The sequence below is a fragment of the Oncorhynchus nerka genome, linkage group LG18 (assembly GCF_034236695.1).
Source record: "Oncorhynchus nerka isolate Pitt River linkage group LG18, Oner_Uvic_2.0, whole genome shotgun sequence".
NCBI lineage: Eukaryota > Metazoa > Chordata > Actinopteri > Salmoniformes > Salmonidae > Oncorhynchus > Oncorhynchus nerka.
Window position 1 is genome coordinate 27,003,993 of NC_088413.1, and position 27,782 is coordinate 27,031,774.

Here is a 27,782-nt window from a genome sequence, read left to right on the forward strand (position 1 = left end):
CCCCTGGACCCACTCCAATTCTCATACATCCCCGACAGATCCACAGATGATGCAATCTCTATTGCACTCCATACTACCCTTTCTCACCTGGACAAAAGGAACACCTACGTGAGTATGCTGTTCATTGACTACTGGAAACAGAGGGCCGAGAACGCCCCCATTCACATCAACTACCTCGTATTCCTTGTATATTGTCTCGATATTTTATTGTTTCCTTTTACACTTTTTTTCTTATTTACTTTTACATGTTTTATACATTTGTCTTAATTTTTAACTCTGCGTTGTTAGGAAAGGGCTCGTAAGTAAGCATTTCACGGTAAAGTGTACACCTGTTGTTTTCGGCGCATGTGACATACAATTTGATTTGATCATTTGACATGGCTATCTAACACACGGAAAGAGGACATGTTTAGGGGCTAATTGAACAAGTAAACAAAGCAGCAGTTGTTCCACAGAAATCACATCAGTTTCCCATGAGGCAAACAGTCTACAGATTCCTACTGTGTATCCCATTTGGAATTGAATGAGCCTAAAATAAGACTGAATAGGCTTGGGTGATAACACTCTTAACCAACCTCATGTGGCCAACTCTGCTGCCTGCTTTCTGCACAAACAGCTGCACACACACACACACACACACACACACACACACACACACACACACACACACATTTACACACACACACATTTACACACACACACACACACACACACACACACACACACACACACACACACACACACACACACACACACAGATCTTCAGCTGTTAGATGTTAACTCTTCCCAGCCCTCCCGAGTACGCTCAGAGTGGAATGATATCATTTCTGATCCGATAACCCAGGAGACCTAGTCCGGTTTCATAGGGATACATATATTGACTGTTTGTAAATATCATCAAATGAATACATAATTCAATAGGAGTTCACTGTAGTTCCTCAGTTGACTGCTGAAAAAACACCTACCGAATGCCTTGTTTTTGCTTGCCTGCCTCCTCGGAGAGTGTGTGTCCGTGCACGTATATGTGTGTGAGAGATTTAGCCCAGCGCCTCACGCTACACACAGAAATGAAAATCGCATTATGAGTTTTTGTTGATTTTCCCCAGTTAAAACACAGCATAAAGGGCTGTTATGGGAGAAGTATGTAGTTTGTGAGGTTTTTATGACATTTTCAGTCATCTTAGGCCACAAACTGTACATGCTGAGCAATTTAACCTTATTTGTTTCTGAATGAGTCATACATTTCTATTTAAAACTATAAATATTTCACAGGTAATTATCTAGAAGCTCCAAAAATGGAGTCATTCGTAAACACCAGTTTACGACTTCCTTTTAAACTTTACTGGTGTTTTTTTAGACTGACTGGTCTGGTGTCACCTCTCTCTGGGTGAGTATGTTTTGGGTTTGGGCTACTTTGTTGCTAGCTCAGCATTTTCTCCTGGAGGTTATTCCTCTGAGACTATATGGAGACTGGTGTGAGTTAGCCTAGCGCCAGGGCGCTAACTTAACTTAGCACTGAGGTTTAAAAACCGCTAATGGAGGGGTTGTGTTTCGCACACAACCAAAATGGCCGACAATTATCTTTAAAGGCGATATTCACATCTTCTGACCAGGCATATTTCTGTCCCCAAACAACTGTACTACTATAGACAGAAAAGCAGATTATAAACAGAAGCTCTTTAAAATGCATTTCACACTTTCTTTAAGACTTTACTTTACACTGTGTCCCATTTGGAGTCTGAGGCCATAGAAGGGAGGGTTCCTCAGACTTCAACAGGAGGCACGCTAGTAAGCACCCAAACCCAGACCCAAACGGAAAGGCATATCATACTTTTCCTACCTTCTACGGCTCTCTTGAAGAAGACCTTGCAGCTGCCGCATGTAACAACCCCGTAGTGACATCCCGACGCCTCGTCCCCGCAAACCAGACACACTTTGGCTGTGGACGACGGGTGTCTCAGCGACGCGCTGAAACAAAAGCACACACAGAGACGACACAGTTTAGCCTTTAAAGAAACGGAGGCCTCTGAGATGCTGTAAAACATTCACATTTTTACTACGTAAACAGTACATTAGCCGCACAATGTGGCTAACCATGAGGATCCCTGCCAACTGACAGAAAAGAGACTTTGGACTTGTCAGATTTACTGCAGCGAGTTGGAAATGACGCTGACAGAAACACAGAGGAGACGTCTTTAGCAGGCTAAGAAAAACAAAGGACAGACAAGAGGCTGTGAGGTGGAGGGGGGGGGGGGTAGTGTGTGTGTTTGTGTGCGTGCGTGTGTGCGTGCGTGCGTGCGTGCGTGCGTGCGTATTCGTGCAAAATAACAGCAAGACTGTGGAGTTGATTTGGCCCAGATGACAGAGTACAGGTTAAAGTCAGAAACTGTTAGCAGATGTTACATTAGGCTGACCTAACAATATCTCCCCTTCAACTACCTATTGCTGATGTCTAAGGTCAACATTGAAACAACTGTTTCCTAAATAATGGATTCTAAGATATGAAGGCTATAGGTCTGACCTACGCTGTTGTCCACATGTGGAGAGAGATGTCAAACCAATGTCGATAGACTATCAGCCAAGTTGATAATGGAACAGCTCCCACTATGGACTGAAATGGCTGCAGAGTTCACATCCTGTCATGTCACTGAGTCTTGCGCCATAGTTAATGATTCTCCAGGTGGTAATCAGGGGCGAGGACTTAACTTGTTATTGATGACACAGATAGGTCGAACACTTAGTCTCACACACACACACACACACACCACACACACACACACACACACACACACAAACACACACACACAGGTATATAGGTGGATCGCTTAGTGACTGGGCTCAGGGCATTGTAGGTCACTTATGTATGCATTGATGTGATGACACATCACACAAGTTTGCTCAATCATGTTGTTCTCCATTTCTATGTTGTGAGTCATGCTATGGCTTACGGGGTCATTATGGCTTACGGGGACATTTTCTAATAATATGCCAGACGAGTTCACCTATGCCTTAGGTCAACTTAACCAGAGCGTACTGGGGTTATGCAAGAAATACTGAGTGAAGACTCAATATTGTACTGTGTAGTCAGTGTCATTGGTCAATTGGCCTGCTGTACTTAGGCAAGGTCGAAGATGAGGCTTTGATAAGATATGGCTATGCTGTTACGGTAGATAAGTTCAAATCTATACTGTAAGTTACACGCACCATAAAATGAATCTCTCTGAGCACTGAGAGAGAGGAAGGGAAGGAGAGAAGTATACATTTTGCCCAAACATTTAAAAACGGACCAGGCCTGGGTGCTCCAAATAGTTTTGCTGAATCAGCAGAGATCAGATTAAATCGCTGGGTGAAACCTGACATAGTTTTCGGGGCAGGAACTCGACAGCGGCACAGTGATGTCCTGTGGAAAGGTTTGAAAGTGACCCTTTCAAGTGATGCACATGGCATCAGCCTAAATTGCGGGAGTAAACTCTGGAGAAGTTGTGAATACACTGTGCACAGTGGGTAACATATTGAAGGCTTGTTTCTCAGGGTGGGACATTCATTAATGTCAGTTATTAATGTCTACTCCAGATACTGAGTCAGCCATAACCAAAAGAGGACTATGTAGAGAGAGACGTAAAAACCAGACAGAGCACAGCGTTGTTATTGACAAGAAGCCTTATTATTCCCGGGGCATTTGAAGTGTTTAATGTAAGTTACAGTGCTGTGGAGTAAATGTTGTACATGGTAAAAATATATGTTTAGTCTATAATACACATTTTAGCTGATTTACATAAAAATAACCTATGCACACAAATAAACACACATGCATAGAAACCCACACACACCCTACCCCCCACTGAAACAACAAAAACAAGGAGAAAGGTACAAAAACAGGACACATCGTATCAAGACATTAAAAACGACCTCCCTCCAGCCCCCCTCCTTCAATCTAATTACCTCTCTCATCTCAATCAATAACACACAAGGTGATTGTCTGGTTAGTATTCTACCGACATCCTTCATCAAACGAGCTGTCTTCTCTCACAGACACACACACACACTCAGGCACACACACTGGCTCTAACACACACACACACACACTCAGGCACACACACTGGCGCTAACACACACACTTCCTGCCAGGGCTTGCTGGAGGGGGTAAACCAACAGCAGCAAGCAGATACAATCAGGAGCGCTGATCTAATTCAACCTTGACCATCTACACACACATTCAATTTCTTAGCGCGCTTAGAGGAGTCTCTATCGAGGTGTGTGTGTGTGTGTGTGTGTGTGTGTGTGTGTGTGTGTGGATCTGGCACAGGGCCTGTGTGTGTGTGTGTATGGGTTTGTATGTGTGGGTGGTTCTATTTATGATCAGCCTGCTAAGCAGACCTCATTTCCCACAACACCAGTCATCTTTCCCACACCAAAATGCATTGACTGGACTCTGTAATATCAGCAAAACGATGCAGAGATGCGTGGTGAATACAGTGCCAGTAAGCCAGTTGCCTTGCCACGTCACAATAAACTCATCCACCCACCCCCAACCCACGCCCCCGCCCCTGCCTCGCTGCCGGCCGGTCCCCGACAAGGTGACTTCCCCTCCCTGGGAGGAGTTATGTAGGTCATCCCGACTCCTGCTTATGAAACAAGCAGACAGACAGCGGGCCAAGGCTGGCTGCAGTGACTGTGCACACACACACAGCTCCAACAGAACTGTAGTATAGTGAAGGAAGACAACACCCAGCCCAGTCAGGATAGAGAACTGACACATACATACAGACATGGATGCATATGAAATGGCACCCTATTCCCTATGGGCTATCTCTGCATACCTGTTTCTGGAATGTTTTTTACATGAACCTACCAACAACAAACATTCCGGAATATAATACTTGTTAGTTGGTATATCTTTATTTCAATAGCATATTTATACAGTACTGTGAAACCTCTATGTCAGTGGTATTCAAAGTTTTTCAGCTGGTACCCAATTTTTTTCGCCAGAATTTCTGTGGACCTTATTTTTCCCAAATATTTTCTTGTGACCCGACCATACCTCAAATCTAATGACACAACCTTAAAATCGGTAAATTCGTTGCATTTTTAACTCTTATCAAAATGAAAAGAAACCAATAAATACATTTGCTCAATAAAATTTTATTTTTCAAATGAGCTTTCTCAAAAACATTTGTATATTTTCCCATTCAACAATCTGTACTCAATTTTTTCTAAACATTTTGGCGACCCCAACTTTGCATTGCACTGCTCTATGGAGAAACAGAGACAGTTGTCTATTTTTATGAAGAGCTCTAATGTACTTTCACCAGAATCAGCGTAACCACAGCTCTCTCCAGTAATGTCTGTTTAATGCAATGAGCTCAACCTCTTTTAATACTACAGCCAGATATTAGTGTCCTCCTTCCATCTGTTCCTGACTAAAACCGTGCCAACACCCAAATGTGCTTTATAAGGCTGCAGCAACAAACTAACACTAAGAATCAGTCATTTTATATGTTTTGCCGAGTACGAGTTGATGAACAGAATCACTTCTTTGGTCTGTGGAAATGATATTCTGGTGTTGTTGGTGTTGTTTTGAACATGAAGTATGCTATCAACCCTTGCAGTTAGCATAAGTATATAACGCAACATTCAACCAGCACTCTGCGATGAATCAGAATCACAATGTCAATATCTACCAATTTTTCAGTTCAACTCCTTATACATGGACTATACCAAACATTAGGGACACCTTCCTAATATTGAGTTTCCAGCTTCAATTCATCGGGCATGGACTCTACAAGGTGTCGAAAGCGTTCCACAGGGATGCTGGCCCATTTGGACTCCATTGCTTCCCACAGTTGTGTCAACTTGGCTGAATGTCCTTTGGGTGGTGGACCATTCTTGATACACACGGGAAACTGTTGAGCATGAAAAACCCAGCAGTGTTGCCATTCTTGGCACAAACCGGTTACCTGGCACCTACTACCATACCCCATTCATAGGCACTTAAATATTTTGTGTTACCCAATCACCCTCTGAATGGCACACATACACAATCAATTTTCTCAAAGCTTAAAAATCATTATTTAAACTGTCTCCTCCCCTTCATCTACACTGATTGAAGTGGATTTAACAAGAGACATCAATAAGGGATCATGGCTTTCACCTGGACTCACCTGGTCAGTCTATGTCATGAAAAGAGCTGGTGTCCTTAACGTTTTGTATACTCAGTGTATATGACTTACTTCGTTTATAATGAATTAATCCTAAATGATATAACTACTTTTAAAGGGTTAGTTCGGGATTTCCCCAGAGTCAGATGAAATCGTGGATACCATTTTTGTCTCTGCATCCAGTATGAAGGAAGTTCGAGGTGGTTTTGCGAACCATTAGCATAATGACTCTAAGTCTAGCTAGCATGCTAGCTGTTCCAATAGGCGACTCCCTAAAAAAAAAACACCACTTCAATGCCAAAATCCTGAACTATCCCTTTAAGAGCCCAATGTTCTACCACCACCAGACACATGCAAAAGCAGGTGATATATCTAGCCTCAAGATACATGTCTAAAAAGGAGCTCTTATTCTTTTCACTCTTGACCACAGTCTCTTTTACATTAGACATGTACCATTGGAGACTAACTCAAGGGGACTTCCAATGCTACCAGAAGATCAAAGCCCCCCCCCCCCCAGTCCTTTTAAAATATATTTCTATACAAAAAGTCTCAGGGAAGCATTTTCATTGTTTGTAGTCTAACTGTAATCTTCAAACAATAACACAGGCAATACAATAGCAGTTTATTTCATCGCACAAATCTCTAGTCAGAACAACTTGAGCAAACAACCTTTATTTCTCGCCCTGCCTCGCTCCATATGAATCCGTAAAATATCTATGGGATTGATTTCCCCCCGCAATATCTCACTAGAGACTCTATTTTGTCTCAGGGGACTATATGATAATGGGAAAACTAGATAAGGCCGGAGATGTGGTTGTGAAGCCAGAAAAGAGCCACTCACTGACTGTGCGGTGAATGCGTTATTGGGCAACAGCAGGACAGATGTTGGAGCTCAAACTAGACACCGGGCTAATTTGGATGTCACACTAGGATAACACTGAGAATACTCCGAATGCTTCAAATATCTGGACACTTTCTCAGCTGTGTAAGGAATGCTTGGTCAGAATGAGTTAAGTTAGTGAAGATGGGTGATTTAGCTCAAGTTAATGGTGGTGGTATTAGGGGGAAAGGCAGGGATGCAGCCTCATAGAAGGATACTATTGGAGATTGTTTATCTCTATGGGTGATAAACAGCCTATTGGATATCCTACAATAATTGTCTGTCGATACAGATTTGTTTTTTTTCCATATGTATTTTATTTATTCACTACAAATCTGTCTTAGTGTGTCAGTTGCCTCTGTATTTTGCCCGGCTAGAGAGAGAAAGAGTTGGTTTGTTTTTAGCTCAAGACTGTCAGTTAGCCTCCAAGACCAGAACACAGGTCAGGAAAGGAGAGTGCCCTTGGGGTCAGATGAACGCTGAAATGAGGTTGGATTTCGGAATGGTTACCGTGGAAACTGAACAGAAAATAACAAGGTATCTGCCGTCATAGACAAAGTAACGGGAGGCAGTCTCAGAAGGTTACTCGTGTAAACGCATTACGTGGGTGATTTTAGATGTCATCGCTGTGACCATGAAGGCAGAACCCATGTGAGGGAATCAAACCCGTTGACCCCGATAAGTACATTAACATTACATATCACGTAAACAACCTGGATAACCTCACAAGGGCCCTGTTGGATAGAAGACAACGATGTCATCAGGCATGTACTATACTGCTCTCTTTCTATCTCTCTGTCTGTCACTCACATCTGAACTATACACAGAGTGGACGTAAAGGATGGGTGTGTGTGTGTGTGTGAGTGTGTGTGTGCGAGTGTGAGTGTGTGCGAGTGTGTGTGTGTGTATTTCAGATTTTAATGTCACGAGCAAGTACAGTGAAATGCCTTTCTTGCAAACTCCAAACCCAACAAAGCAGTAATCAATATCAATGTAGCACTAAAAAAAACATAAGGTAGAACAAAAACACACGAGAAATAATAATAAGAAATAAGAAACTACATGCAGAGTCAGTTCCAATACCATATTTACAATGTGCAGGGATACTGGAGTGATAGAGGTACAGTAGATATGTATATGGGTAAGGTGACTAGGCGTGTGTGTTTGTGCAGGCTTACCTTGGGTACATAGACAGTGATATAGTCACTGACTAATTCCACTTAGCTATACTGTATTACAGGGGTCAGACAAGAGCCATAGCCTCACTGAACCCACAGTCTTGAAAGAGAAGTACCCTTGACTTGTGCAAACAATAGCGCTACAGTACAGTGACCCGCTATGGTCTAGAGTACAGTATTTATATAATCCACACCTCGAAATGTAGAAAAAGATTATGTAAAACAAACAGAGAGAGGGATAGAGAACGGATAAAACGAGTTATGTAACTTGTAGTCAGACAGCCTAAACATTAGGACACCCACTCACCACCTCCCAACGAGACACAGAGGTCTATTGAGGTGGAATTAGAGACTGTTGTTAGGGAGCTACTTTACTTCAGCCTCCGTGAAGGTGACCCTAGCATAAGGCCTGTTTGAGCACACAGAAATCTGATATGTGTATCCCTACGCCAGATTTCTGTTACAGTGATACTATGGTTACAGTACTGTACACTGGCCACTGTGGTTGCACGGGTGGTAAAAGGTTAACTGTGGCCAAAGCTTGTTTCTATGTGTTCTGATGCTTCTAGCCTTGAGTTGCATTTTTGACAGTTTTTCACTTCGGAATGTGTATAGATTAAGGCAGGGCCCCGCACCTCTCTGATTCAGAGGGGTTGGGATAAATGCAGAAGAAACATTTCAGTTGAACAACTGATTAGGTACCTCCCTTTCCCTTTCCTTTTTTTGTATTGCTTACTGGGTATTGTCCAATGAATTCTGCAACCACTCCCTCTTCAAATCATGGCCTTTTTTATTTTGATTTATTTTACCTTTATTTAACTAGGCAAGTCAGTTAAGAACATATTCTTATTTTCAATGACGGCCTAGGAACAGTGGGTTAACTGCCTGTTCAGGGGCAGAACGACAGATTTGTACTTTGTTAGCTCAGGGATTTGAACTTGCAACCTTCCGGTTACTAGCCCAACGCTCTAACCACTAGGCTACCCTGCCGCCCCTGACTGTCATTTCTCTTTGCTTAATTGAGCTGTCTTTTACCAAATAGGGCTATTTCTATATACCACCCCTACCTTGTCACAACACAACTGATTGGCTCAAATGCATTAAGGAGGAAAGCAATTCCACAAATTAACCTGTTCATTGAAATACATTCCAATCTAAAATATAAATATTTGTTTAACACTTTTTTGGTTACTACATGATTCCATATGTGTTATTTCATAGTTCTGATGTCTTCACTATTATTCTACAATGTAGAGAATAGTACAAATAAATAAAAACCCTTGAATGAGTAGGTGTTCTAAAACTTTAGACCGGTAGTGTACAAAGTGGGGCATATCTGGGATTCTGGGTATTTCATCCCAATTTTTTTTTCTTGCACAACAGAACATGAATTGACTGTCCGATTGTATCTGGGCTGTGATTTCATTCCTTATTGTATCTTATCTGTTTTTGTGCTGTCTGCTCACCGCATAAACTGTCCCTGACCCTCCTGATAACAACAACAGATCTACATTCTCTCTCTCTCTCTCATAAGAGAACGAGAGAGAGCCTGGAGAGGAGGAGGAGGAAACATTTTAGACTAGGCATGCAGAATTCTGCAAAACTATCCTCTGTGTACAACGTAGAACACCAAATAATGCACGCAGAGCAGAATTAGGCCGATACCCGCTAATGATCAAAATCCAGAAAAGAGACGTTAAATTCCACAACCACCTAAAAGGAAGCAATTCCCAAAGTTTCCATAACAAAGCTATCACCTAAGGAGAAATAAACCTGGAGGAGAGCCCCCTAAGCAAGCTGGTCCTGGGGCTCTGTTCACAAACACAAACAGACCCCACAGAGCCCCAGGACAGCAACACAATTAGACCCAACCAAATCATGAGAAAACAAAAAGATAATTACTTGGAGCATTGAAAATAATTTACCAATAAAACTGAGCAAACTAGAATGCTATTTGAATGCACTTCCTAACCTCCTGTCAAATGTATGACCATATTAGAGACATATTTCCCTCAGATTACACAGACCCACAAAGAATTCGAAAACAAATCCAATTTTGATAAATTCCCATATCTACTGGGTGAAATACCACAGTGTGCATCACAGCAACATGATTTGTGACCTGTTGCCACGAGAAAAGGGCAACCAGTGAAGAACAAACCTATATTTATGTTTAGATTATTTTCCCTTTCGTACTTTAACAATTTGCACATCATTACGACACTGTATAGATACATAATATGACATTTGATATGTATTTATTATTTTGGAACTTTTGTAAGTGTAATGTTTACTGTAAAAACTTGTTTTTTTTATTTCACTTTTGTTTATCTATTTCACTTGCTTTGGCAAAGTAAACATACGTTTCCCATCCCAATAAAGCCCTTAAATAAAATAAAAAAATAAAATAAAAAAAATTGAATTGAAAGAGAGAGAGAGAGAGAGACTGCCATTGAGGCAGCCTACATTTTGAGGGCTCCCTCTGTACTGTAGGTGAAAGATGCATGCTATCATGCGATCTATGTACATACATACTGTACATTATATCTCAACTCACCCCCGCCTTAATTGCTAGCAAAACAGCCCAACCAGATCCACAGGTCTAACTGCACCTCGCCTAGTGTATCTCCTGACATATAGCTGAGAATAGCCCGTTTTATGGCAAGTTACAGGGATACTTCAGGATGTTGGCAACGAGGCCCTTTATCTAATTCCCCAGATGTGGATACCCTTTTTATGTCTCTGTGTCCATAGCGTTAACGTAATGAATGCAAGTCTATGAGTATGCTAGTATTTCACAACACAGTATCCCATTCCCGACCGAGAACTTTGACCTTTACCTTAAATAACCTAGAATACCAGCTGAAAGGTTAGTAGAGACATAGAGCTGACCTGGTATAACCCTCCTTTAAGCTAGAACCTTGACATCTAGTGATTAAAACTAAGCCTGAGGACAAAGTAATCCATTATGCAACTTTAAATTTAGCCTCCATCACTCACTGTCACACCTATAGGCCTTGGTCAAATGTAGTGCACTATATATGGTATAATATGGGGTGCCATTACAGATGCAGCACTGACTGTAACTAATTGCCTGAGATAATGAAACCATCTAAGAATGTTCGTGTGAATCTCCACGGCGATGTGAGTGACAGGCTGTTATTATCTCAGTGGGAAGGAACTAACTCCTGGCTGGAAACTCCCATAATTCCCGGTTGTCAACATCAGAGAGTCTAGAGAGACAGAAGTAGTAATAAAATCCATAGGCCTCAGTCATGTGATACGGCTTTGAATGAGCTGCTGTCTAGCCTGGCGCACAAACTATGTCTCTGTACTAAACTCGTAGAAAAAAAGGTGCCAAGTGGAATAATATAGGGTTCTTTGGTTTGTCCCATTATAGGAACCCTTTTTGGTGCCAGGTAGAACCCTTTGCAGAGGGGGTTTTCATAGAACCACCTGTAAATGGTTCTACTATTTTACCGGTGACTACCTCATTTTTACATGAGGTGACTACCTCATGAAGCTGGTTGAGAGAATGCCAAGAGTGTGCAAAGCTGTCATCAAGGCAAAGAGCTACTTTGAAGAATCTCACATTTAAAATATATTTTGATTTTCAGTGGTGTAAAGTACTTAAATAAAAATACTTTAAAGTACTACTTAAGAAGTTTTTTGGGTATCTGTAATTTACTTTACTATTTATATTTTGGGCTACTTTTACTTCACTACATTCCTAAATAAAATAATGTACATTTTCCCTGACACCCAAAAGTACTTGTTACATTTTGACAGGACATCCCTGGTCATCTCTACTGCCTCTGATCTGGTGGACTCACTAAACACAAATGCTTTGTCTGGCTATCCGTAAGTTTGAAAAAAAATAAGAAAAAAAATTGCTGTCTAGTTTGCATAATATAAGGACTTAGAATACTTTCCTTTTACATTTGATACTTAAGTACATTTAAAACCAAATACTTTTAGACTTTTACACAAGTAGTATTTTACCTTTATTTGAGTCATTTTCTATTAAGGTATCTTTGCTTTTACTCAAGTATGACTTTTGAGTACTTTTCCATCACTGTTGATTTGTAGAACACTTACAACAATTTGAACTTTTAATCACCTGCTACCTGCATTCAGAATGACTGCCAGGATAGGCAAGACTGAGTAATGAGACTCCCTAAATCATCTAAACTGGAACAACCATCTCAGTAACGGGTGCAATAAGTCCAACTACTAATAGATTGGATTTTTAGGTAGAACCTTTTTCCAAATAGGGTTCATCAGATTCAAATGGTTCTTGGTAGACATCTTTGCTGTTGTTTTGCAACTGAATTATCTACTAGGCCGATAATGAGTAATGACTGATTCCGGTTGTGCCAGCTCTGTATCTGACCAGAGAAAACCTCTTGATCAACAGTCCAAGGATGCATCCCAAATTGCACCATTACCCAATTCCCTACATTGCACTACTTTTGACCAAAGCTCTATGGGCCCTGCCGTTTGGGACGCAACCCAAGTCTGAACCACTTTGATCTGGAGCTGAGACAATATCTGTATTGACTCGAAGAATCAAGGCCTCACAAGTCCAGTACAGCTCTCTGATCAGTTAATGAACCTCATTGTTTCTGTTTTTAGCTGCAAACTTCCAGGAACGTTGTGCTGGAAGCAGCCAGAAAATTCCCAGTAATAGGCCTACACAGTCGGCAACCAGCTGGCAAGGCGACTTGTTGAGAAATAAACTTACTGGGCATAGGATTGATTTCCAGGCCATGGGAAATTGTGAGATACCCCAAACAAGAAGCCTGGTCATATACACAATGAGCTTTAAAAACAAAACAGAACATGAAATAAACACCACCATGCAATGACTTTGATCGTATTCCCCCCTCAAAATAAAACCTGTACAATAGCAAGGAAAACAAGCGAACGAGTTGGCGTTAGGCGTTAAATCTAATCAAAGCGAAGAAAAGGCCATGTTTTCAGCACCTTTGGGGTAACCCGGCACACTATTTACACTAATCTAGTTTAGTGGCGTAGCCCATAGACATAAACAGAACCTGCTGCGTCAAAGCTGCACTGCTAAATCCTGTTTCTCTAAGGGAACAAATCCTCTGCTTTCGGTGACACATTTGAACTTGTGACCCTTGCCACCCTTAGCGTTTAACCTCCTACCCCCCGCCCTACCACGGTTCTCTACAGCTCCGATACCAGGCCTTGTCTGTTCGGCCCCAACAGGCCAAGCCAGGGTATGGACCAAAACACAGTCAGTTTAGAGTAGCTATGACAAACAGGAATAGCAAATCTCTAAAGTGCAAGATTATCTTGTGAGGATCAGGCCCTAGCTCTGACCTGAGCCATGCACCTCGACCCAGGCTAACAGATCTCTCTCTCTCTCTCTCTCTCTCCCTCCTCCCTCTCTATTGTACTTTGCAGCAACAGTTATTTCACACTTTAACGACACAAAGCCCATGCTTTGTGTCGCATCACAGAGTACAGTAGTATTGGGCCAGTAAGATGGATTGTGCACATGTAAGGAGAAAGTGTAGAGACTCAAGTGTGTGGAGAGGTCATGACCTGAGCATGCATAAATGTAAAGAGTAGGACTCTAAAAGTGCAGCTAAAAACAGATGTTGATCATGCAAGTAAACTATGTACCATTATTTATTTAACCTTTATTTAACTGGGCAAGTCAGTTAAGGACAAATTCTTATTTATAATGACGGCCTACCCTGGACAACGCTGAGCCAATTGTGCGCCGCCCCATGAGACTCCCAATTACACCTGGTTGTGATACAGCCTGGAATCAAACCAGGGTCTGTAGTGACACCTCTAGCACTGAGATGCAGTGCCTTAGACCGCTGCACCACTTGGGAGTCCCCTAAAGAAATTATGTTTTAATACTATACGGCGTGTCCCATTCGTTCCACTGCTTCATGCCGTAGTCACGTGACTACAGTAAACCCAGCAGCCAGCCTCCCTTATGAATTCCATCTGTACAATGACCCCTAACCTCCTCTTGAGCTTTGAAGATTGCATCTAGACTGTGTGTTTACTCTACAGCACAATAAACAATGAGCGGCCAAACTGAGGCCCAGACTGCTCCTCCTCCTGCTTGTCAGACAGCCAACTTGACCAATCGCAGTATCTTAATGAGTTAAATGTGAGAGTATGAGAGTCCCTGCAGTTCAATATCAACATTATAGCTACAGTAGCCAGATGTCCGTATACAAGTGAAAATCACTCAGCATTGACACAAAGACAAACACAATGTTCCCCCTACATTCATTTAACTTGAACAACTAAACCAGATATACAGTATGTAGAAAAGATAATGGCGCTATTATGAGATCATCTTTGAGAACTAACAACCACACATTAAAACTACACATTCAGGGAGAATGTAAAATTCAAAAAATGTCATGGCATGGGGCCCCCATTGTTATTATGTTTTGGTTTTCACTCAGCCCCATGGAAAAATGTGTAGATTCAAGGAAATGAGCTTTAAACTGATTTTTTTCTCTCATCCCCATGATAGAAACAAGCCTTAAGGAGGAGGCCCCCCACACACACACACACACACACACACACACACACACGCTACGATAAAATCTGTGGGTAGGCTTCAGTCATGCTGTTGATACGACTATTTTATAGGCCTAGTCTTTCTTTAACATAGCCCACTTTGTGTATTGAATTTAATTTAATTGTGCATTAGTACGTTAATGGTTAAAACACATAGTCAAGCTTGGCATAACATTGTAATCTGCAGAAACGTATTCAAAGAATGACCTTCATCGTAGCATGAGGATACTTAGAAAAAAAGTCTGTGGGTGTTAGCTGGGCACAAAATCAGTAATGTAGGTAGGCTATCAATCAATCAATCAATCAATCAATCAATCAATGTATTTATAAAGCCCTTTTTACATCAGCAGATGTCACAAAGTGCTTATACAGAAACCCAGCCTAAAACCCCAAAGAGCAAGCAATGCAGATGGAGGAGCTCGGCTACACTAGCAGTGACGTGTTGCCAGCAACCATAGACGTTAGCATAGCTGTCACATGCAATATCCATCACCAACCACCAGTCAGTGAATTCTAAATAAAAGATTGAATAGGTTTTGGAAGGAGAGTGGTTGAGAGATGTCTTATGCAATGGGGATATAGCTTACTTCTAATGTACTGTAATATGTACACGATATACAGTACATATATACTGTATGTATACTCCTACAGTATAGTACTATGCTTCAAAATATTGAGTGTGTGGGTGTAGGTATGTAGCCTAATTCTCTAACCTACTGTATATACATCAGAGGAGGCTGGTGGGAGGACCTGTAGGAGGACAAACTCATTGTAATGGCTGGACCACATGTTTAACTCTTTTCCATCAATTCCATTCCTGTCATTACAATGAGCATGTCCTCCTATAGCTCCTCCCACCAGCCTCCAGTGATATACAGTACATCATTATATATTCAGAGTGTCCCCTCCTAGACTACAGTATAGCTGCCAAGCTAGCAGATCTGCCAGTAGGGTTTATTGTATGTACAGTTACAGATGTAGGATCTTAATGTTACCATTCTTTTGTTGCTGAGAATTTTCCTTAAAATAAAATGCTTCTGAAGTTTGTAATTTCCACTTTGATATGATTTGCTCTAATGAAAATGTATCAACACCTACAAAAAAATCCCATTAATTAGAATCCACATAATAATTCACATTTCCTGTTGCTGCAGGATTATTTTCCTACTATAGCAAACTGGCTCAAATTAAGATCCTACATCTGTAAGGGTTGAGCATTTCAGTAAAGTCACAGAGTATGAAACCGCAACCACAAGAAACTACAAGGCAGGCAGGCACTGCACAGGACTGCTTGCCAGCCAAGGCCCTCGTTAGCTGGCACACTGCCATGTGGTTAGCACTAGACCAGCACATTCTGCATAGGACTGGGAGTGCTAGCTAGACTGCCTAGCACTGTTGAATCTTTCCAGTCAGGCTTTATGTAGTATTTGACTACGTCTGAATTCTAAAATGGCACCCTATTCCCTACATAGTGCACAACTTTTGACCAGGGCCCTTGGCACTACATAGGAAATAGGATGCTGTTTTGGATACTTTGACATGCTGAGCTATGGAATAGCTGCATTCTGGAGCCCAACAAGAAGCCCTATCCACAGACACTTATTCCCTCATCTAGGGCCAGGCAAAACTCTGTAAACTGCTTACAGCCGTCACAACAAGGTGTCATGTGAGGCCAACCTCCACTTCAATACATGCCACTTAGCAGACGCTTTTATCCCAAGCAGTTCAACAGTAGGCATACAGAGAGTGCATACATTTAAGTATTATGCATGTGATCCCTGCACGAATTGATGCTTTGATGCATTGTTTACTGTGTTAAAAATAATCTGCCAAATATACATTTAGCTTATGCAGTTATCACAACTTTAGCATATTTAAAATCATGTCCAACTTCAGGTAAACTATGTCAATGTCTTGGGGTGGTAGGTAGCCTAGTGGTTAGAGTGTTGGACTAGTAACTGGAAAGTTGCTAGATCAAATCACCGAGCTGAGAAGGTCAAAATCTGTCATTCTGCCCCTGAACAAGGCAGTTAACCCACTGTTCCTAGGCTGTCATTGAAAATAAGAATTTGTTCTTAACTGACTTGCCTAGTAAAATAAAAAACGTATAGAGAGCATTGGGCAATGGCAAAATGCATCCTCCTGCAAAGGGGGGGGAACTCTTTCAAGTATAGACAGAGTGGCAAACAAATTGCATTTATTATGTTAATTTTCAAGAATGCACAAATTACCATTTGATTATGAAGAATAAACTGTATCTGTAGTAATCTCACAATGTATTTCTAAGATGATTCTGAGTTTGTACTTTGTCTCCACGTCCACTAATTTCTAAAATGGACTAGTCCGGGCACAACTATCCCTCAGAGTTTATTGACAGGTAAGCTGCGTTGAATATTACTGGGTGTAATGACAGGTATGAATACGCAAAAATATATCGTTTTAAAAGGTTTTATTGTTTTAGCTAGCTCACCAGGATAACATTAAGCTAGCTGCTTGCTAGCTAGATAGCTGGACCACCAACTGAGATGTAGGCATTTTGGGTAAATGTAGTTATAGACTACTATGCTATTGGCTACTGTACCTGTCCTTGCCTGAACCTGTACCTTTTCTTTAGGCCTGTACCATAAGACCTGATGAGGCATGAAACTCTCCTGTCTCCCATCAAATGTGCAGGTCTTTTATAAATGAGAAACATAGCTATATGATACCTCTATATGATAACTTTGTTATGTTCGTTGTACAACTCTGTGTTTGTTGGGAGAGAATAGTGTGTGACGACGTCTTCACTCTCATCATATTTTGCAGTGAAACCCCCTACAAGCCTAACACCTGACCTGACCTGACCTGCACAGCTTCTGTTATTACATCAACAACGTCCAATCAGCCATATGAGGCTGGTAGAGTACAGTATAAGGGAGGTCACATCTATGATACTCAAATGTAACATAATACTCTCTAATCCTGGTTCAACTGAGGATAATGGATGTAGTTGTAGAATAATAATAAATATAATATAGATGTATTCCCCAGGAAGACCACATCCGCTAACTTTGCCACCGCAGATGAAAAAAATCCTAGGGGAAACACTGATTTGAAATCGCATTTGACTGGCTTAACCCAGAGCAACACTCATTAAAAAGCATTGTTTTTTTTCTTTTTCTGAAAGGTCAACTTTGAGATTCTGACCCACCACAGTAGTACAAAGCATCCTACACAGACGTGCTACAAAATGTTAAGGACCAAGAGCATTAGGACCACACACACACACCAACACACACACACGTACCCGGTTCTGCTAAAGCTAAATGTGTCCTTGCCCGATGACCTTTATCGAATTTGTGCACGTCAACGGATTACTGGCACATATGGCCATTGGACGAACAATGCCACACCTGTTCTAGGACGCGCTGCAATCACGTCCCAGTGAAAAACAAAACCATAATAAAGAAAAGCCTCAAACAGACAATAATAGACTATCCAGGGAACGTAATGCATTTGATGACGCTTTTTCCACAATCCCAGCAGTGCTATATGTTGTTTAAAATCCTCAAACTCAGATGATATCACAGGTGGCTGGTGGCATCGTAATTGGGAAGGACAGGGTCATAGTAATGGCTCGAATGGAATGGTGTTAAAGACATGAAAACCATAAGTTCGCGACCATTCCATCCACTCCGTTCCAGCCGTTATTATGAGCCGTCCTCCCCTCAGCAGCCTCCTGTGGATGATATTAATGTTCTTGTGAAACGTCTGATTCTAATCAGAACAATAATAATGCGGTCAGTCAGTCGCATGAGAAGAAGAAGCTGTGTCACATTAAAGTTGTAAGATGCTTTCTCGTTTAAACCAGTTCTACACACAATTTGGACTGTATTATTCAAAAATACAAAGAGAAAGGTCACGGGTGGTTGTGCAACAAGGAGCATTGAAGACGGAGAAACCGTAATGGGAGGGAGACTATTCAAATGCACAGAGAGTCGATTTGGACTGTAACAGTGTGGAATACAGTGATTCACCATCAATGTCTCTGGATCGACTGTGATCCCAGTTCCAATCACACAGTGGGTTCAGCACCCCAAACCGGGCACTGCCAGGCAGTTATGCCCGGCTGTGTTGACATGAGAGAGAGAGAGACATGTTACAACACTGTATATAGACATAATATGACATTTGAAATGTCTTTATTCTTTTGGAACTTTTGTGAGTGTAATGTTTACTGTTCATTCACTCTTGTTTATTATCTATTTCACTTGCTTTGGCAATGTAGACATATGTTTAGAGAGAGAGAGAGAGAGAGAGAGAGAGAGAGAGAGAGAAACCATGTGCAGTTAGCCAGTCAGAGATGCTTCAAAGATCAGGATGCTTTCTAAGAACACACTCCCTGCCCTCTACTCACCCCCCCCCCCCCCCCCCCCCCCCTTTTTGCATCCCTCTCTCTCCCTGCTGTCCTTCCACACAGACGACCGTTCGACGGGAGGGCAAAGCCCTAAAACTAAAAACCAGCCGGCCGTTCAAGACAAGAGGTTAGAAATAACATCAATCACAGTAACCTTGGCTCAGGTGAGAAAGAGCTACCTCAGATATGGCCCCAGACCCATCTACTGATGTATATTTAATAAGGTGAAAAATATTTGCAGTGGCGCGAGAAGCTGTGCCCTTTCAGCCCGGGCGCCAATGTCACCTTGGACCTTGGATGTCAGGCGGTACAGTACAGTTGAGAGGGGGAGGGAGAGAGAGTGAGAGCACTTCTCTATGGGATTTATTTGGGGGCTGCAGAGATGGCCATGACCAAGGTGAAGTTAGCTACAGTACATCTACCAGCAGACAGTGTTGTGGTGGTGCTTGCACCAGTATGTACACTATGCTTGAAATCCTGCTCATAAAATATTGCTACAAGTCAGCTAAATGAGAGTAGCCTAGCTACCTAGCAGTAGAAGACACAGTTATGTAACCACCAGAAACAGTAATCTAGTACAACTGTCCCTCTCTGTCCCTTTCTCTCCTCTCCCCCACCTTCTCCTCCTCTCCAGAATCGCTCTCTCGCTCTCTCTCTCTCTCTCGGTCTGTCTGTCTGTCTGTCTGTCTGTCTGTCTGTCTGTCTGTCTGTCTGTCTGTCTGTCTGTCTGTCTCTCTCTCTCTCTGTCCCTTTCTTTCCTCTCCCCCACCTTCTCCTCCTCCTCCTCTCCAGACTCCCTGCTCTCTCTCTCTCTCTCTCTGTCTGTCTGTCTGTCTGTCTGTCTGTCTGTCTGTCTGTCTGTCTGTCTGTCTGTCTGTCTGTCTGTCTGTCTGTCTGTCTGTCTGTCTGCCTGTCTCTCTCACTCTCACTCTCTCTCTCTCTCTCTCTCTCTCTCTCTCTCTCTCTCTCTCTCTCTCTCTCTCTCTCTCTCTCTCTCACTCTCTGTATCTCTCTCACTCTCTCTCTCTGTCTGTGTCTCTCTCACTTTCTCTCTCCCTCTCCCTCTCTCTGTCTCTCTCTCACTCTCTCTCTCTCTGTCTCTCTCTCTCTCTCTCTCTCTCTCTCTCTGTATCTCTCTCTCTCTCTCTCTCTCTCTCTCTCTACCTCTATCTCTGTCCCTTTCTCCTCCTTCTCAGGCTCCCTCATTTCCTCTCAACTCATCTGACCCCTTCCCTCTCTCCTCTATCTTTTCTCTCTCCCCAGCTGATCCAAAGCAGCCCCATCATAATTCCTATCACGTCGCACTTTTAATGAATCATCACACCGACCAGGCTTTGCAGCTCAGACGCCCCAGTTCAAATAGAACTCTGCCCAACTCAAATATTCTTGGGGCCTCCAGGAATATCTCCCACTATTTTCCGTCCCAATGAAATACTGTCAATTCATCCCCCTCTTTTTCGCTGCCGTCTTCTGCAAACAGTACGTCTCATTGTTGGAGGTGTATAAAACTCTGAAGATTAGGATAAATACATGACATCCCTCCGAGTTCACTCATAAATATTTAGGAATGATGGGAGACGGCTAGGTCTCAGGCAAGGATGGAAGGAGGGGGAATATATATAGTGCTTTATTTGGAAGGTGTGTGTGGGAGTTATCTTTGTTTAAAGTGGGAAGTGAAAATAATGTATAATTTTTACAGGAGCTGGAGACGGGCTAGGGTTCTAGATCTGTGGAGATGGGTCTCTTCCTAAAAGTCCTAACAGCGCTTCACTACTGCAGTCAGTCAGTCAGTCAGTCAGTCAGTGTGGATTTCTGGCCTCTTTAATTACTCTTTGTGGGCTGGAGTTTAGTCTCAAGTGAGATTCGTTTTCAGGAGTGCTTAAATGGGAGACCGTGGGGATTTGTACGGCGAACAAAGGATTTCCTATTGAAAAGACAGGGCTTTGTACGCACAGCGGAAAAGCTGCTTGTAGCCGTGGCATTTATATATTCACAATTCTGATTCATCTTGTAAAACCCTGTTTCGCTGTTGTTAATGGAAAATAAAGCATGATTGGTTGATTGAGAGCTAGAAATACAATACTAAGACGGGGGGGGAGTACAACGAGGAATATGCAATCTCCCATCTGCTCTAGTACTGATCTAGGATCAGTTTGGCCTTTAAGATCATAATGATTAGGATTATATCGACGGGGGGGCCTGATCTTAGATCAGCACTACTAAGAGGCTTTTTGAATATGGGCCCTGTGCTCTATACTACATAGGGCTGTTTTGACACCAGGTATAGGACATTGGCAGCCTTTGAGGTTCGACTATACGGCCCTCTCTCTCTGTGTGTATTTTGCCCTTGGGGTCTGCCTGTCCTTAGCGACTTTTACAAGAAAGCTTGTCAAAACACGGTGTTATAGAGTAAGTAGTGCCCTGTGCTGGGATGATCCCGGGCCAAAACACACACACACTCTCTGGTTACAGTTTAACCCCAGAGGAGGTGACACACACACACTCCTTTGAACTGGTTTACCGCTGCTAGTCTTTAGAGAACCAATAGGTCATATTTTCCATTTAGCACCTCCGGTCTCTACACACACATTAGCGTCACAGTCTACTTCTACTAGATAAACTGCCCAGCAATGGTATATATAATCTGTTGTCTTTGGGCAACCACTACCGTCGTACGTGTTGTCACTTAGGCATACATTACAGTCACTCCGGACTCAGAGCTAGGCTATTCTACCCCACAAGCATCAATACCACATAGCCTTTAACTCAAATAGGTTTTTGATGTATATATTTTTAAGTATATCCCCACTCATCAAACTGCCATGGTTGTTTCCAAAACCACTTTCCCCTCTGCTAACACATCTTATCCCAACACAAAAGCCCCCAGAATATATACATGTTTTTCAGGGTTGGGGTCTATTCCATTTCAATTCAAGAAATACACTGGAATTCCAATTTGGTTTACTTTCTGAATTGACCCCAACCTAGATTTGTATACAATGTAAAACATACAGTAAATCTAACCTCAAGGACCTCTGACCTTTGCTTTGAATTCCCCTCATGTCCTGGTATAACAGACATCACACTGCCTGCTTAGCGAGTACCGCTTCCTCCTGATTCAGCTCACACTGAGACTTGAACCCAGGACCTCTGCTTTGCTAGCACACGTCACCTCCCTCCTGAAACGCCTGACCAAGACTAGCTATTTGGTGGCGCAAGTGGCGATACTTCAGGCTGAGGAGTAAGATTCACATTTCCCTATGTGCTACACTGGCTGTAGTAAATCCACTCTTCTGGCCAGTCCTTGCCCCCTGGTTCTCCTTTGTCCTCCTCTGTGGGGCTGCATCCAAATGGCACCCTATTCACTACAAAGTGCACCATATAGGAAATAGGATGCCATTTTGGACGCACAAGGGACTGGCTTTTTGTAGCGCCACAGGGCCTGTGCCTGCCACCACTTCTGTACTCTACAAGGTCTTGTAAACACCACTTTCTTCAGCTGTTTCCTCCTCCTCCTCGTCTCTTAGTTCCTTCTGTTTGTCAAATATACACACAGGACTATATAGAGATTTTTTATTTTCTGGTGTCCAGACAATTCGACTCTTAATATATGGACAAATCCCTCTTCCTGTGTTCTGGTTTTGGGTAAATATGCTATAGGTTTTTGGCAATGCCATTTAGACAATTTATTTTTAATTCAGCAAAATACCAGTATACTGTATGTACTGAAGGTAATTCACATGAACATGCATACTAGTTTCTCGTGAAAGCCAGTTTCCCCTTCGGAGTCAGGATGTTGTGCAGAGCTCCATTTTGAATCCTGTTTGTTTTATTGTGATACCATCAGTGCCCAACCAGAGGATCAATTAATCCGTCTGTCTGAGACGCTTGCCGTCGGCCATCAATCAGTAACAATACTGCTGATTTAATTGGTTGGGAATGCAGGCTTGGCTACAGATTGTACTGAAACATCACCTCCTCAACCATGGCAATAACGACTAGTTAGCCTAAATCCCAATTCTCTAGGAAAGTGTACACTTGTGCACTCCTCCCCATGCATCTAAAAGCAATGAGGGGAAGTGAACAGGTGCACACTTAGAGCAGAAGAGTAGTGAATTTAGATGCAGAGGTAGTACCATGTCAATCATTAGGGTTAGAGTTAGTACCATGTCAATCATCAGGGTTAGGGTTAGTACCATGTCAATCATTAGGGTTAGGGTTAGTACCATGTCAATCATTATCTGTGGATGAAGGAGAGCGACCCGGCTCTACTTATTTTCCTGGTTTGTGACTCCACCCCCAGTTAGAGGGGAATAAAGCAGCCCAAGAGTTAACATACACAGGAACTTTATTTAAACACACTGAGGAAGATGAACATGGGGATGAGTTAAATAAAGGTTCAATAAATAAAAAATAAACATGGGAATGGTAGTGGAATGGTAGTGGAATAGTAGTAGAATGGTAGTGGAATGGTAGTAGAATGGTAGTGGAATAGTAGTGGAATAGTAGTGGAATGGTAGTAGAATGGTAGTGGAATGGTAGTAGAATGGTAGTGGAATAGTAGTAGAATGGTAGTGGAATGGTAGTAGAATGGTAGTGGAATGGTAGTAGAATGGTAGTGGAATAGTAGTAGAATGGTAGTGGAATGGTAGTGGAATGGTAGTAGAATGGTAGTGGAATGGTAGTAGAATGGTAGTGGAATGGTAGTGGAATGGTAGTGGAATAGTAGTGGAATAGTAGTGGAATGGTAGTAGAATGGTAGTGGAATGGTAGTAGAATGGTAGTGGAATAGTAGTAGAATGGTAGTGGAATGGTAGTGGAATGGTAGTGGAATGGTAGTAGAATGGTAGTGGAATAGTAGTAGAATGGTAGTGGAATGGTAGTAGAATGGTAGTGGAATGGTAGTAGAATGGTAGTGGAATGGTAGTGGAATGGTAGTAGAATGGTAGTAGAATGGTAGTGGAATGGTAGTAGAATGGTAGTGGAATAGTAGTAGAATGGTAGTGGAATGGTAGTAGAATGGTAGTGGAATAGTAGTAGAATGGTAGTGGAATGGTAGTAGAATGGTAGTGGAATGGTAGTAGAATGGTAGTAGAATGGTAGTGGAATGGTAGTAGAATGGTAGTGGAATGGTAGTAGAATGGTAGTAGAATGGTAGTGGAATAGTAGTAGAATAGTAGTAGAATGGTAGTGGAATGGTAGTAGAATGGTAGTGGAATAGTAGTAGAATCGTAGTGGAATGGTAGTGGAATAGTAGTAGAATGGTAGTGGAATAGTAGTAGAATGGTAGTGGAATGGTGGTGGTTTTTGAAACAGAGGTAATCCATTCACTGTACACAATACTACAACTGATAGCAGAAGTATAGCAACAAGCTTATTAACAAGGGAAGGATGACAATGTATATTCTACCTGTACATATTACAATCCAGCTATACACAAAGGCAGTGTACCACCATAGTAACAACTAACTGTGAAGAACAATATACAAATGTCACACAACTCACTTTGTGCAGGCACAGCATCCCACCAGTCCAGAAAGTGTTATTGAGTCCAGTTGTTGATGAGCAGAGGCAGAGATGTTGCACTCTGCCACTGCTTGAGAGAAACTGATGGTATTGTGTGACTGGAGTCAAGAGGATGGGCAGATGTCCAGCCCCCTAGTAACATCTCTAGCAACCTATCAGGACACAGGTCCCACAGGTCAGGGAGAATTTGAGAGGCAGGTTTATGGTACCCCCTAGACTCTCAGACTCCGGTCAGTCGTGGGGGATAGAGAGGGGAGTGTGCAGCTCAGGGTTGTGAAGTGCTGATAACAGTAACCGGCAGGGAATTTGTAACAGTGTCTCCCCTGTGGACAAACACTGTTGGGCCCTACACTAGACACTATTATACTGGGACAGATTTTAGTGTTAGTACCAATGTAGAACCCCAAAACAATACCAACAGTATTTCCTTTAGGGCCTTTATTTGTCCCTGGTAGAAAACAATTCAATCCAATCTAACTCTGGGCCACATACAGTCATCCTTGAATGTAGCGTTGATGTGCCCAAGGTCAACACGTTGTGAGGTAACTTTTGCTTTGCTCTCCCTTTCACTCTCTCTCTCTCTCTCTCTCTCTCTCTCTCTCTCTCTCACTCTCAGCCCCTCCTATCACATTCTCTCCCTCAGCCCCTCCTATCACTTTCTCTCCCTCAGCCCCTCCTATCACGTTCTCTCCCTCAGCCCCTCGTATCACTTTCTCTCCCTCAGCCCCTCCTATCACGTTCTCTCCCTCAGCCCCTCCTACCACTTTCTCTCCCTCAGCCCCTCCTATCACATTCTCTCTCTCAGCCCCTTCTATCACGTTCTCTCTCTCAGCCCCTCCTACCACTTTCTCTCCCTCAGTCCCTCCTATCACGTTCTCTCCCTCAGCCCCTCCTATCACGTTCTCTCTCTCAGCCCCTCCAATCACTTTCTCTCCCTCAGCCCCTCCTATCACGTTCTCTCCCTCAGCCCCTCCTATCACGTTCTCTCCCTCAGCCCCTCCTATCACATTCTCTCCCTCGGCCCCTCCTATCACATTCTCTCTCTCAGCCCCTCCTATCACCTTCTCTCTCCCAGCTCCTCCTATCACTTTCTCTCTCTCAGCCACTCCTATCACTTTCTCTCTCTCAGCCCTTCCTATCACTTTCTCTCTCCCAGACCCTTCTATCACGTTCTCTCTCCCAGCCCCTTCTATCACGTTCTGTCTCTCAGCCCCTCCTACCACTTTCTCTCTCTCAGCCCCTCCTATCACGTTCTCTCCCTCAGCCCCTCCTATCACGTTCTCTCCCTCGGCCCCTCCTATCATGTTCTCTCTCTCAGCCCCTCCTATCACCTTCTCTCTCCCAGCTCCTCCTATCACTTTCTCTCTCAGCCACTCCTATCACTTTCTCTCTCAGCCCTTCCTATCACTTTCTCTCTCCCAGACCCTTCTATCACGTTCTCTCTCCCAGCCCCTTCTATCACGTTCTGTCTCTCAGCCCCTCCTACCACTTTCTCTCTCAGCCCCTCCTATCACGTTCTCTCCCTCAGCCCCTCCTATCACGTTCTCTCCCTCGGCCCCTCCTATCACGTTCTCTCTCCCAGCCCCTTCTATCACATTCTCTCTCCCAGCCCCTCCTATCACTTTCTCTCTCTCAGCCCCTCCTACCACTTTCTCTCCCTCAGCCCCTTCTATCACGTTCTCTCTCAGCCCCTCCTACCACTTTCTCTCCCTCAGCCCCTCCTATCACTTTCTCTCCTCAGCCCCTCCTATCACGTTCTCTCCCTCAGCCCCTCCTATCACATTCTCTCCCTCAGCCCCTCCAATCACTTTCTCTCCCTCAGCCCCTCCTATCACTTTCTCTCCCTCAGCCCCTCCTATCACGTTCTCTCCCTCAGCCCCTCCTATCACATTCTCTCCCTCGGCCCCTCCTATCACATTCTCTCTCTCAGCCCCTCCTATCACCTTCTCTCTCCCAGCTCCTCCTATCACTTTCTCTCTCTCAGCCACTCCTATCACTTTCTCTCTCTCAGCCCTTCCTATCACTTTCTCTCTCCCAGACCCTTCTATCACGTTCTCTCTCCCAGCCCCTTCTATCACATTCTGTCTCTCAGCCCCTCCTACCACTTTCTCTCTCTCAGCCCCTCCTATCACTATCTCTCTCTCTAATTCTCTCTCTCTCCCTCCCTCTCTCTTGCATTCTCAGTGATAATTGTCTTATTGAGTAATCTGTAAGCAAACTAAGAGTAGGCGGATCAATATGGAATGTTTGTATTATTCTCCAGGAAGTAAGAAGTCATCAAAGAGGGCCACGCAGCAGTAAACCAATAAGTAATTAACTGGTTAAATCAACATGTTGTCCAGGGTTAATTGCTCGTATTTAATACCAAATCAAGGTGACTTCAAAAAAGTAAATGATTGTCTCTTTAATAGTCTCATCATGGATATCCAACTAGCCGCCTTTTTCAAAGGCTTCCGAAGATCAATCAGTTAATGATGCACTTGTATGAATGACTGGATGCTTCGGGATAACTTGGAGTATAGCACATTACAAAACTTGTTTCCTCTTAGCTAAATGGATTTTGGATCTCGCTCAATGCATGTTAATGGCCAGATGGGCGGCATACAGGGGTCGTAATCTGACTTCCTGTTTACTTCCTGTTTACAGAAAGGCATTGTACAAACACGGTAGTAAACAATGTCTTGTAAAGAGTTTGTTTTGTAATGGTCAAGTTCAAAGACCCTGATCCATAACCTGTATTGTTGCCATGATATCTTCTCAGTAAACGTGTTAACTTGACTCACTTCTCTCTGCCTCATCCATGGAAATGTAATGTACATTTGAGCATAACGACAAGCCCACCGACTGCCCATTGGGCAGATAGCATGCTATGTGTTCATGCTATATGTTAAGCCATGCAATTAACCTGTGAAGGCCGGTGTCTTGAAGAATGGGCTCTCGAGGGTTAAGAGTCTGTACCATGCTCTTACCTGACGTCAACTGCTCATGCCCTCAAGACTGTGGGTCATTAGATCTCTGTTATTCCCTTCATTGCAGATTATAGACCCATATTCATTTGAATG

At 42.9% G+C, this 27,782-nt stretch overlaps 1 protein-coding gene across 5 annotated transcripts in view; it reads right to left on the reverse strand.

Moving 5' to 3' along the window:
- Positions 1–27,782, reverse strand: part of LOC115145597 (mineralocorticoid receptor-like) — a 102,962-nt gene that overhangs the window by 44,014 nt on the left and 31,166 nt on the right. For 4 of the 5 annotated variants that reach the window (XM_065003908.1, XM_065003906.1, XM_065003907.1 and 1 more), the window contains exon 3: positions 1,832–1,968. In XM_065003908.1, the coding sequence (XP_064859980.1) occupies positions 1,832–1,968 (137 nt within the window). The remainder of the gene's footprint in view (positions 1–1,831; positions 1,969–27,782) is intronic. The other variant, XM_065003909.1, reaches the window with a different exon arrangement.